Raw genomic sequence first — 13,649 nt, 5'->3', positions numbered from 1 at the left:
AGGTTTTCAGTCTCTAGGGATAAACATGAATGTTCTCATTCACTGTCAGTAAGCAGAGGTCTGTATACAGTTTTCCACTTTAAGAAAACTGGACCAAAGAAGCCTTTATATAAGTAACAAAGTGCAGGTATTCACCCCCTCCCCAGGTCCAGTGCAGTATCCCCTCTGTGTTTTTGCTGCAGTGCTGACATTACGTCAATAGCTCATATCACCACTGCAGACGATCACTGTAGGCGATGTAGAAGGCATATGCTGTTAAATGCAGTGATTGGTTGCAGCTGTGACATTAAATCAACAGCTCATATCACCACTGCAGACGATCGCTGCAAACGATGTAGAAGGCAAATACCGTGGAGCCCAGTGATTGGCTGCAGTTGACACGAAATCAACAGCTCATATCACCGCTGCAGACGATCACTAAACGATGTAGACGGTACATACCGTGAAGCCCAGTGATTGGCTGCAGCTGTGACATCAACAGCTTATATCACCGCTGCAGACGATCACTGTAAATGATGTAGACGGCACATACCGTGGAGCGCAGTGATTGGTTACAACTGTGACATCACATCAACAGCTCATATCACCGCTGCAGGCGATCACAGTAAATGATGTAGATCACATATGCTGTTAAATGCAGTGATTGGCTGCAGCTGTGACACTACCAAATCACTACTGCAGCCAATCAAGCATCCGATTTTCTTGCGAAAACTCCTAAAAAGGATAAGGAACTGATATGCAAACTAGAAAGTTGCACTTTTCATTCTAGATTGATTTTTCTCTGTATACGGGTAAAGCTGTAAAGTCTCCATCACTCCAGCTATGAAGGGGTTAATGTTTCCGAGCAGGGACTGACAGCAGTGTGACCGTACATGCCTGCTGACAGTCGTGGCCGTCACTCACACCGTTACCTTCTGTCCGGCTATCAGCACCCGGTCTCCCAGCTTCAGACCGGACGTCTGCAGTGACACGTTTCCCGGCACGTTGTCGTAGTTGGGGAGGGAGATCTGTGAGAGATCACACAACAAGGGCATGTCGTCCAGCAGGATCTGTTTGATCTCTTTTGCTACGGCAGCGGCATCCGCCATCTCCAGGGGCATGTCCACGGGGTCGGGAACCACGTCTGCTGGGACACGGCCTCGGTCATCCTGTAGAGAGACAGAGCGCAGTGACTTGCTGGAAACCAGGAGGACCTGGAAGAACCACGGGTAAAGCGTGCAGGAGACCACGGAGAAGATAGGAGTCCTCCCAATGAAGAGTCCTCAGTATTCATGAGCTGTCAGCAAACCCCGCCCCCTGCTGATGATTGACAGATCCCTTCCGCACAGAGGATACAGTACATAGTGACGTGATAGACCTGTGTATTGTGCCGGCGTGGCCCGCTCCGTGCTCCCTTCTCTTACCCGGAAGACCGGATTGGCGCTGTACTCCAGCAGGGCTTTCACAGCTCCTAAGCACAGGTTTGAAGCAGCGATGTGCAGCGCGGTCCCGAAATCAAAGTCACTGCACGTGGCATCGACATCTGAAAAAAATAAAGCGGTCACAGCGGGTGGCAAGGTGTGGAGTGGGTAGCCACGGGGCTGGAGGAAGTGTCACTGGTCACAGCGGGAGGCAGGGCGTGGAGTGGGGAGCCACGGGGCTGGAGGAAGTGTCACTGGTCACAGCGGGCGGCAGGGCGTGGAGTGGAGAGCCACGGGACTGGAGGAAGCATGACTGGTCACAGCGGGCGGCAGGACGTGGAGTGGAGAGCCACGGGGCTGGAGGAAGTGTCACTGGTCACAGCGGGAGGCAGGGCGTGGAGTGGGGAGCCACGGGGCTGGAGGAAGTGTCACTGGTCACAGCGGGCGGCAAGGCGTGGAGTGGAGAGCCACGGGGCTGGAGGAAGTGTCACTGGTCACAGCGGGAGGCAGGGCGTGGAGTGGAGAGCCACGGGACTGGAGGAAGCATGACTGGTCACAGCGGGCGGCAGGGCGTGGAGTGGAGAGCCACGGGGCTGGAGGAAGCATGACTGGTCACAGCGGGCGGCAGGGCGTGGAGTGGAGAGCCACGGGGCTGGAGGAAGCGTCACTGGTCACAGCGGGTGGCAGGGCGTGGATTGGAGAGACACGGGGCTGGAGGAAGTGTCACTGGTCACAGCGGGAGGCAGGGCGTGGAGTGGAGAGCCACGGGACTGGAGGAAGCATCACTGGTCACAGCGGGCGGCAGGGAATGAAGTGGAGAGCCACGGGGCTGGAGGAAACGTCACTGGTCACAGTGGGCGGCAGGGCATGGAGTGGAGAGCCACGGGGCTGGAGGAAACGTCACTGGTCACAGCGGGCGGCAGGGATTGGAGTGGAGAGCCACGGGACTGGAGGAAAAGTCACTGGTCATAGTGGATGGGAAGGCGTGATGTGGAGAGCCACGGGACTGGAGGAAACGTCACATATCTCCCATTAAATCAGAGCGGGCGGCAGAAATGCTGCACCTCGGCTGACCACACGAAGCCATTCTCACGCTGATATTCACACAGACGTGGCTAGGTATCATCATTAACCCTAGTGGTACATATGGTGTAAGCTGCTGAGGTTGCAGGGAAACGTCCAACATGTAGGGGGCTCCTTGAATTTCAGCACGCATTTTTCAGACTTCCTACCTCTCGGCTTTGAGACCTTCAGGATAAGATGGATCAACTCGGGAACATCGAAATAGGCGGCGTAATGCAGAGCGTTCATGTTCGTCCAGCGGCTCCGTAGGCTCACGTCTGCGCCAACGTCAATAAGGTAAGAGGCGAATTTTGCCGCGGTCTCCGCGTCTCCTGCGCAAGAGAAGAAGTCACAAGTGCCATTAAGAAGCAAACCTCGCACTCAGCGACAAAGACAAAGCGCTCGTGTGCAGCAACTAAATGTCAGACGGCGCAGTGCCCCTCATTGTTTTGCTTCCAAATTATTTTTTGTGCTACGACTGACAGAAGCGAGGGGCCGATAAAGAGCGGGATTTACGGCTGCCCATCCGCTCATTAGTTTATGAGTCAGGATGTGCATGCGTATAACACGGGGAGAGGGACATTTAACAATACATTCCATTTCCAAATAGTTGGAAACTGATCAACTGCAAAAAGTAAGGTGTATGAAAAAAAAGAAGGGAATTTTGTTACTTACCGTAAATTCCTTTTCTTCTAGCTCTTATTGGGAGACCCAGACGATTGGGGTATAGCTACTGCCCTCTGGAGGCCACACAAAGCACTACATTAAAAGTGCAAGGCCCCTCCCCCTCTGGCTATACCCCCCCGTGGTATCACGGGTTCTCCAGTTTTAGTGCCAAAGCAAGAAGGAGGAAGCCAATAACTGGTTTAAACAAATTAACTCCGAATAACATCGGAGAACTGAAAAACCGTTCAACATGAACAACATGTGTACCCGCAAACAACAAAAAAACATCCCGAAGGACAACAGGGCGGGTGCTGGGTCTCCCAATAAGAGCTAGAAGAAAAGGAATTTACGGTAAGTAACAAAATTCCCTTCTTCTTCAGCGCTCTATTGGGAGACCCAGACGATTGGGACGTCCAAAAGCTGTCCCTGGGTGGGTAAAGAAATACCTCATGTTAGAGCTGCAAAACAGCCCTCCCCTACGGGGGTGTCACTGCCGCCTGCAGGACTCTTCTACCTAAGCTGGCATCCGCCGAAGCATAGGTATGCACCTGATAATGCTTGGTGAAAGTGTGCAGACTGGACCAGGTAGCTGCCTGGCACACCTGTTGAGCCGAAGCCTGGTGACGTAATGCCCAGGACGCACCCACGGCTCTGGTTGAGTGGGCTTTTAGCCCTGAGGGAACCGGAAGCCCCGCAGAACGGTAGGCCTCTAGAATTGGTTCTTTGATCCATCGAGCCAGGGTGGCTTTAGAAGCCTGCAACCCCTTGCGCGGACCAGCGACAAGGACAAAGAGTGCATCGGCACGGCGTATGGGCGCCGTGCGGGAAATGTAGATTCTGAGTGCTCTCACCAGATCTAGCAAACGTAAGTCCTTTTCATACCGGTGAACCGGATGAGGACAAAAAGAAGGCAAGGAAATATCCTGATTAAGATGAAAAGAGGATACGACCTTAGGGAGAAACTCCGGAATGGGGCGCAGCACAACCTTGTCCTGGTGGAACACCAGGAAGGGAGCCTTGGATGACAGAGCTGCCAGCTCAGACACTCGCCGAAGCGATGTGATCGCAACAAGAAACGCCACTTTCTGCGACAGCCGAGAAAAGGAAACTTCCTTCAGAGGCTCGAAGGGCGGCTTCTGGAGAGCAACTAGTACCCTGTTCAGATCCCATGGATCTAACGGTCGCTTGTACGGGGGCACAATATGACAGACCCCCTGCAGGAACGTGCGCACCTTAGACAGACGTGCTAGACGCTTCTGAAAAAACACGGATAGTGCCGACACTTGCCCTTTAAGGGAGCTGAGCGACAAGCCCTTTTCTAACCCCGATTGCAGGAAGGAAAGAAACTTGGGTAATGCAAATGGCCAGGGAGACACTCCCTGAGCAGAGCACCAGGACAAGAAAATCTTCCACGTTCTGTGGTAGATCTTAGCAGAATTCGACTTTCTAGCTTGTCTCATTGTGGCAACGACTCCTTGAGATAATCCTGCAGATGCTAGGATCCAGGACTCAATGGCCACACAGTCAGGTTCAGGGCCGCAGAATTCTGATGGAAAAACGGCCCTTGGGACAGTAAGTCTGGTCGGTCTGGCAGTGACCACGGTCGACCGATCGTGAGGTGCCACAGATCCGGGTACCACGACCTCCTCGGCCAGTCTGGAGCGACGAGTATGATGCGGCTGCACTCGGATCTGATCTTGCGTAGCACTCTGGGCAAGAGCGCCAGAGGCGGAAACACGTAAGGGAGCTGAAACTGCGACCAATCTTGAACCAAGGCGTCTGCCGCCAGAGCTCTTTGATCGCGCGACCTCGCCATGAATGCCGGGACCTTGTTGTTGTGCCGGGACGCCATTAGGTCGACGTCCGGCACTCCCCAGCGGCGACAGATTTCCTGAAACACGTCCGGGTGAAGGGACCATTCCCCTGCGTCCATGCCCTGGCGACTGAGGAAGTCTGCTTCCCAGTTTTCTACGCCTGGGATGTGAACCGCGGATATGGTGGATGCTCTGTCCTCCACCCACATTAGAATGCGCCGGACTTCTTGGAAGGCTTGCCGACTGCGCGTCCCTCCTTGGTGGTTGATGTATGCCACCGCTGTGGAGTTGTCCGATTGGATTCGGATCTGCTTTCCTTCCAGCCACTGCTGGAAGGCTAGTAGGGCAAGATACACTGCTCTGATCTCCAGAACATTGATCTGAAGGGTGGACTCCTGCGGAGTCCACGTCCCCTGAGCCCTGTGGTGGCGAAACACTGCTCCCCACCCTGACAGACTCGCATCTGTCGTGACTACTGCCCAGGATGGGGGCAGGAAGGATCTTCCCTGAGATAATGATGTGGGAAGGAGCCACCATTGTAGAGAGTCCTTGGCCGTCTGGGAAAGCGAGACTTTCCTGTCCAGGGACGTTGACTTCCCGTCCCATTGGCGGAGAATGTCCCATTGAAGTGGGCGCAGATGAAACTGCGCAAAGGGAACTGCTTCCATGGCTGCCACCATCTTCCCTAGGAAATGCATGAGGCGCCGCAAGGGATGCAACTGGCCCTGCAGGAGAGATTGCACCCCTGTCTGTAGAGACCGCTGCTTGTTCAGCGGCAGCTTCACTATCGCTGCTAGAGTATGAAACTCCATGCCAAGATACGTTAGTGACTGAGTCGGTGATAGGATCGACTTTGGAAAGTTGATGATCCATCCGAAAGACTGTAGGGTCTCCAGCGTAGCATTCAGGCTGTGCTGACATGCCTCCTGAGAGGGAGCTTTGACCAATAAATCGTCTAGGTAAGGGATCACCGAGTGTCCCTGAGAGTGCAAGACTGCTACCACCGCCGCCATGACCTTGGTGAAGACCCGTGGGGCTGTCGCCAGACCAAATGGAAGAGCTACGAACTGAAAATGGTCGTCTCCTATCACAAAACGTAGAAAACGTTGATGTTCTGTAGCAATTGGCACGTGGAGATAAGCATCTTTGATGTCTATTGAGGCAAGGAAGTCTCCTCTGGACATTGAGGCAATGACAGAGCGGAGGGTTTCCATCCGGAACCTCCTGGCGTGCACATGTTTGTTGAGCCGTTTTAGGTCCAGAACAGGACGGAACGAGCCGTCCTTTTTTGGAACCACAAAGAGGTTGGAGTAAAACCCTTGCCCTTGTTCCTGAGGAGGGACTGGGATCACCACTCCTTCCGCTTTTAGGGAAGCCACCGCCTGCAGCAGAGCATCTGCTCGGTCTGGATGTGGGGAGGTTCTGAAGAACCGAGCTGGAGGACGAGAATTGAACTCGATTCTGTACCCGCGAGACAAAATGTCCGTCACCCACCGGTCTTTGACCTGTGACATCCAAATGCCGGAAAAGCGGGAGAGCCTGCCCCCGACCGGCGATGCGGAGGGAGGGGGCTGGAAGTCATGAGGTAGCCGCTTTGGAAGCGGTACCTCCATTTGCTTTCTTGGGGCGTGTGTGAGTCCGCCACGAATCTGAGTTTCTTTGCGTCCTCTGAGTCCCTTTGGACGAGGTAAATGGTGTCTTGCCCGAACCTCGAAAGGACTGAAACCTCTGCTGCCACTTTTTCTGCTGAGGTTTGGTTGTTCTGGGTTGTGGTAAAGAGGAGTCTTTACCCTTGGACTGTTTAATGATGTCAGCCAATGGCTCGCCAAACAGTCTATCTCTAGATAAAGGCAAACTGGTTAAACATTTTTTGGAACCAGCATCTGCTTTCCAGTCCTTTAACCACAAGGCTCTGCGCAAAACTACCGAATTGGCGGACGCCATTGAGGTGCGACTGGTAGATTCTAGGACCGCATTGATAGCGTAAGACGCAAACGCCGACATCTGCGTGGTAAGGTGCGCCACTTGCGGCACTGCTGGATGCATGATAGCATCCACTTTTGCTAAGCCAGCTGAAATAGCCTGGAGTGCCCATACGGCTGCGAATGCCGGAGCAAACGACGCGCCGATGGCTTCATAGACAGATTTTAACCAAAGGTCCATCTGTCTGTCATTGGCATCTTTAAGTGAAGCGCCATCCTCCACTGCAACTATGGATCTAGCTGCAAGTTTGGAAATCGGGGGGTCTACCTTTGGACACTGTGTCCAGCGCTTGACCACCTCAGGGGGGAAAGGAAAACGCGTATCTTTAGATCGTTTAGAGAAACGCCTTTCTGGGTGAGCGTCGTGCTTCTGGATTGATTCTCTGAAGTCAGAGTGATCCAAGAAAGCACTCAATTTACGCTTGGGATAAAGGAAACGAAACTTCTCCTGCTCCGCAGCCGCCTCTTCTGCTGAAGGGGCTGGGGGAGAAATATCCAACAGCCTATTGATGGCTGAGATAAGGTCGTCTACCATGGCATCCCCATCAGGGGTATCCAGGTTGAGAGGAGTTCCAGGAGTGGATTCCTGATCACTCTCATCAGACACATCACAGGGAGACTGATTGCGCTGAGACCCTGAGCAGTGTGAAGACGTCGAGGGTCTTTCCCAGCGAGCTCGCTTAGGGTGGCTGGGGCTATCATCTGAGTCATAAACCTCGGCCTGTGAAGCCGGGGACCCCCCTGTGGGCTGGATACATTCCAAGTAAGGGGGACCTGAGGACAGAGGCCTCGCCGTGCCCAAAGACTGAGCCCCATGCATAGATTGCAAGGTTTCAAGGATTTTTGCCATAGACACAGACATATTATCTGCAAACACTGCAAAGTCTGTCCCTGTCACCGGGGCAGAACCTACAAGCGTCTCAGCCTGGGTCGCTACCTCTCCGGACTCCGGCTGGCGAAGCAGCACCAGGTCGGAGCATTGCACACAATGGGGGTCATCGGAGCCTGCTGGTAGATTAGCCCCACATGCAGCACACGCAGTATACACAGCCCTTTTTGCCTTGGCCGCCTTGCGTTTTGAGGATGACATGTTGCTGCTTCCACAGAGGGATCTGGGATATGCAGCCAGAAGCGACCTCACAGTGCAAGAAATACAATATCTATATATCTGTACACAGTACACCGATACACAGTGAGGCACTAGAGGGACCAGCACAGAAAAATCGCTTACCGCCCGCTTAAAAAAGCGGGTGTGTGGTCGCCAGATAGCCCCTAGTCCAGGTCTCCCAGAGCCTTGCGTCCTTCCTCCAGCCAGGCATGCATGTAATGGCTGCCGGCATCCCGAGAGAGGAAGGGGGGCGGGCCCTGGGCGTTCCTGGCCAAGAGCGGGAAGCCTGCTTCCCTCTGTGCTTAGTATGAGGGCTGGAGCGTGTAAATCAGGCTCCAGCCCTCGTCGCTGCTAGCGAACAGCGTCTCTCCCCTACCCTGATTGACAGGGTGGGGGCGGGAACGAATCGGAGCTGCCGGCGTCCTAGGCCCAAAAAGCCGGGGACTAAATTTATAACCGCCGCCGCCGTAAAAGCGCGGACGGCGGATCCCCGGCGCACCACAAGTCACAGCAGCGCCGCCCGGTCCAGAGGGGGTCGGCGCTGCGTTCCCATACACAAAAAGTCCCCCAGTAATCTGTAGGGACACCAACTCCACGTTGCGGTCCCCGGCGCACTACAACACCCAGCCAGCCCGGAGTGTGTCTGTGCCTGCCGGGGACACAGAGTACCTGTATGATGCAGGGCCTGTCCCTGATCGTACTCCTGCTCCGTCTCCATCAGGTTCTAATGGGTCTGTGGATGGAGCCCGGCGTCAGAGCTGAGAGGCCGGCAGGATCCCACTTCTACAGAGCCCTACCAGGGGATGTGGAAGGAAAACAGCATGTCAGGCTCCAGCCCTGTACCAGCAATAGGTACCTCAACCTTACAACACCATCCAGGGGTGAGAAGGGAGCATGCTGGGGACACTATATGTGTCCTCTTTTCTTCCATCCGAAATAGTCAGCAGCTACTGCTGACTAAAATCTGTGGAGCTATGCATGGAATGTCTGACCTCCTTCGCACACAAAGCTAAAACTGGAGAACCCGTGATACCACGGGGGGGTATAGCCAGAGGGGGAGGGGCCTTGCACTTTTAATGTAGTGCTTTGTGTGGCCTCCAGAGGGCAGTAGCTATACCCCAATCGTCTGGGTCTCCCAATAGAGCGCTGAAGAAAAATCATATCAGTATTTCCACATCGGAGGCAGGCGGTGCGAATGTTACGTCCCCCACAATGGCGGCTACTGTGCACGTGTCCAAATCTAATGAATAGGACAAGCACGATACCTGCGGATCAGGAACGCATCTCGCCACCACGGATGAGGGGTCGTGACGTCACCGCTCACCTCCAACACGAAAGTCAGCGGTGTCACAGACATCTGGACTCACCGATGCCCTGCGCTCCGGATTTACAGGTGTAATGCAGCAGCGTCATGTCCGTCAGTCCGTCCCGGTCATTGACGTTACATCCTCGCTTCAAAATCTGCAAAAACAAAAGCGATCTGGAAATTAAAACCTGCGTTCGGAGGCCGGCGATAGCTTCATCCACACAGGGGTCCAACACGGACAACACGTGAGGCGGTAACCTATAGGGTCTGCCATGGAGGTTTGTTGACGGAAGTCAAGGGGTCTCATGCGCCCATCTGGGGAGGTCCCGGGATTTTACCTGAGATCACTTATACTGCAGTATCACAATAGTGTGTGTGTGTGTGTGTGTGTGTGTGTGTGTGTGTGTGTGTGTGTGTGTGTGTGTGTGTGTGTGTCCGGGATTGGCATCCGCACCGTCACAGCTACAGCCACAAACTTTTGCACACTCACACTTCTGGACCCAGAGAGCGTCATAGGCTATGTTTTGAGGGGAAATTTTAACCCCGCGCTTTGCAGTTATTCACCAAAAAACCTGCCTCCATTAAAGCGAATGGAGCTGGTAGCCACAATGCAGCCAGAACTTCAGAAGAATGCGCAGCCACGCCCTTATATGGAATGTTGGCGTGTCACAATGCAGCCAGGGAAAGAGACAGACACAGACAGGGAAAGAGGCAGACACAGACAGGGAAAGAGACAGACACAGACAGGGAAAGAGACAGACACAGACAGGGAAAGAGACAGACACAGACAGGGAAAGAGACAGACACAGACAGGGAAAGAGACAGACACAGACAGGGAAAGAGACAGACACAGACAGGGAAAGAGACAGACACAGGGAAAGAGACAGACACAGGGAAAGAGACAGACACAGGGAAAGAGACAGACACAGGGAAAGAGACAGACACAGGGAAAGAGACAGACACAGGGAAAGAGACAGAGATAGACAGACAGGGAAAGAGATTGAGACAGATGGAGAAAGAGACAGACAGTCAGAGACAGACAGGGAAAGAGACAGACAAAGAGATAGACAGAGATATATACAGAGGGGGAGACACACAGCGAATGGGAGAGAAACAGAGAGACAGTTACTATCCCGTGCGTTAATACATTCTATTTATACATTCTATCCCGGGAATATTAATACATTCTATTTTGTTAACAACAGTTATTAACCCGGGTAGTACAGCTAGTATTGTATAAATTGCAATGTCTTTTGCAGTTAAGGCTGTAGCTGAGTTTCAGAGAAGTACCATGATGGCAGCAACCGGGGGTCTTGAGCTGGCTCCTTGCTGTAACCCATCGATCCGGGCTGAGGGGGCATCAGGTGATTGTGCTATTTAAATGCTGATATCAGCAGCAATCACAGCTCATACGGGCAGATGCCAGCTGTGTACTACAGCCAGATCCTGTCCAGTATGGAGCGAGCACTGATATACCAGTGTAGCAAGCATCTACTGCAAACATATGGATGGGAGTATGACAATGTATGCAGGGGCTCGCTGGGATCGTGCGGTGTCAGCATGCAACCTGTGCAGTGATCATACAGTCAACCAACATTAGGAGCGGTGCGCTGAGCCCGTCACCAGGCCAAGACTGCTGCGGAGCACCTTCATTTGCAAAAGGAAGAAAATGAATGAACGTGCACTATAAGGATGAATGTTATAGGGGTTCAGTCTCCTATAAGACTGCATTGGTTGTTAAAATAATCGAGATTTGGTGTGGGCCTACACAAAAACATAGGTGCGCCTGCGCAAAACAGCGAGTTCCCTGCACAGGCGCGAGAATTACCCGGTTCTCATAGGCGTAACTATGTTTTCTGTTATGCCCGCAACAAGGAAGAGTGTAGAGCGACTGTGCGAGCCGGGAATATGGAGACTTTGCCTGCCTACAGGGATGGCATCTGAGGAGTCATCCAAGTCAATCAGCACCGGAGGCGGGTGAAAGGGGGGACAGGAGGCGCAGATTAGGACGCCCATCGGACCGGACAATTTACATACAGGGCGGGAGATTTTAGAAAAGGTATTTTTGAGGGTGTTGCAGGGGGCGTGGGGGGTGTCAGGGGGTAACGTGCACCCTTATAGAATGCCTATTGTCAATGCAAAGTATGAGACCTGATTTGGTTTGGTGAGACGCTAAGACTGGGATCTAAGGTGTAAGGAGAGTGAAATGCCTGGTATGGTCAGTGTAAGGAGACTTATAGGCCATGCACTGCTCCTCTGGAAAATTGAATACGCATTTGCCTCTTCAGAAAAGAAGACAAAGAACTTTGGAAGCAACAATCCTAAAAGTCAATATCAAATCTTTTAAACAAGCCTGGTCATATGACTTAGGATAAAAGCCAAACCAGACTTATGTCTCGTCAGTCCACAGAGTATGAGCCAAAAAGTTTTGGGGATCATCAAGACCTTTTCTGGCAAAACTGAGAGGAGCCTTTATGTTCTTTTTGCTCAGCAGTGGTGTTCATCTTTCATCTCTGCCATGCCTGGTATTTTTGCCCGCTCTCTTTCTTTCTGAGGCAAGTGAGGCCTGCAGTTCTTTGGAGGCTGTTGTGGGGTCTTTTATGACCTCTTTGATGAGTCGTTGCCTCTCTCTTGGGGTAATGTTGGTCGGCCGGCCCCTCCTGAGAAGGGTCACCACTATTCCATATTGTCACCATTTGTGGATAATGACTCTCACTGGTTCGCTGGAGTCCCAAAGCTTTAGACATGGCTTTATATCCTTTTCCAGACCGATAGATCTCAATTGCTTTGTTTCTCATTTCTTCCTGAATTTCTTCAGCTTTTGAGGATTTTTTGGTCTACTTCACTTTGTCAGGCAGGTCCTATTTAAGTGATTTCTTGACTGAAAATAGGTGTGGCAGTAATCAGGTCTGGGAAATAGAACTCCGCTCCCAAAGAGGTGATAGACCACAGTTATTTCTATTTTAAGGGAAGGGGAAGAAGGGAATTTTGTTTACTTACCGTAAATTCCTTTTCTTCTAGCTCCAATTGGGAGACCCAGACAATTGGGTGTATAGCTATTGCCTCCGGAGGCCACACAAAGTATTACACTTAAAAGTGTAAGGCCCCTCCCCTTCTGGCTATACACCCCCAGTGGGATCACTGGCTCACCAGTTTTAGTGCCAAAGCAAGAAGGAGGAAAGCCAATAACTGGTTTAAAGACCAATTCAATCCGAGGAAACATCGGAGAACTGAACCATACCACATGAACAACATGTGTACCCGAAAAAACAGAAAAACCCCGAGAAAACAGGGCGGGTGCTGGGTCTCCCAATTGGAGCTAGAAGAAAAGGAATTTACGGTAAGTAAACAAAATTCCCTTCTTCTTTTTCGCTCCTAATTGGGAGACCCAGACAATTGGGACGTCCAAAAGCAGTCCCTGGGTGGGTAAAAGAATACCTCGTGATAGGGCCGTCAAACAGCCCTTTCCTACAGGTGGGCAATCGCCGCCTGAAGGACTTATCTACCTAGGCTGGCGTCTGCCGAAGCGTAGGTATGCACCTGAAAATGCTTGGTACAAGTATGCAGACTCAATCAGGTAGGTGCCTGACACACCTGCTGAGCCGTAGCCTGGTGCCGTAATGCCCAGGATGCACCCACGGCTCTGGTAGAATGGGCCTTCAGCCTTGAGAGAACCAGAAGCCCAGTAGAACTGTAGGTTTCAAGAATTGGTTCCTCGATCCCCCGAGCCAGGGTGGATTCAGAAGCTTGCGACTGTTTACGCCGACCAGCTACAAAGACAAAGAGTGCATCCGGGTGGCGCAGGAGCGCCATGCGGGAAGTAGAACCTGAGTGCTCTCACCAGAACCAACAGATGCAAATCCTTCTGAAATTGATGGACTGGACGAGGACACAAAGAAGGTGAGGTGATATCCTGATTGATATGAAAGTGGGATACCACCTTAGGGAGAAATTCCGGAATCGGACGCAGAACTACCCTGTCCTGGTGAAGGACCAGGAAGGGAGATTTGTATGAGAGCGTTGCTAGCTCGGAAACTCTCCTAAGAGACGAGACCGTTACTAGAAGGCCACTTCCCGAGAAAAGCGGGAAGGGAGACCTCTTTCAAAGGCTCGAAAGGCGGCATCTGGAGAGCAATTAGAACCTTGTTCAGATCCCAGGGCTCTAACGGCCGCCTGTACGGAGTGCTGAGAAGACAAACTCCCCGTAGGAACGTGCGTACCTGAGGAAGTCGTTTCTGAAAAAATACAGATAGCGCTGAGACTTGTCCCTAAAGGGAACTGAGCGACAACCCTTTTTCCAACCTAGATTGC

General features: G+C 52.5%; 1 protein-coding gene across 2 annotated transcripts in view; it reads right to left on the bottom strand.

Moving 5' to 3' along the window:
- Window positions 1-13,649, bottom strand: part of CLIP4 (CAP-Gly domain containing linker protein family member 4) — a 71,867-nt gene that overhangs the window by 42,165 nt on the left and 16,053 nt on the right. For both annotated transcript variants that reach the window (XM_075339041.1, XM_075339040.1), the window contains exons 4-7: window positions 9,400-9,493; window positions 2,633-2,794; window positions 1,404-1,522; window positions 912-1,148 (exon numbers count right to left, since the gene is read on the bottom strand). In XM_075339041.1, the coding sequence (XP_075195156.1) occupies window positions 912-1,148; window positions 1,404-1,522; window positions 2,633-2,794; window positions 9,400-9,493 (612 nt within the window). The remainder of the gene's footprint in view (window positions 1-911; window positions 1,149-1,403; window positions 1,523-2,632; window positions 2,795-9,399; window positions 9,494-13,649) is intronic.

Source organism: Anomaloglossus baeobatrachus, chromosome 3 (genome assembly GCF_048569485.1).
Source record: "Anomaloglossus baeobatrachus isolate aAnoBae1 chromosome 3, aAnoBae1.hap1, whole genome shotgun sequence".
Lineage (NCBI taxonomy): Eukaryota > Metazoa > Chordata > Amphibia > Anura > Aromobatidae > Anomaloglossus > Anomaloglossus baeobatrachus.
The sequence above is the reverse complement of the archived record's forward strand: the minus strand, read 5'-3'. Positions and strand labels throughout refer to the sequence as shown.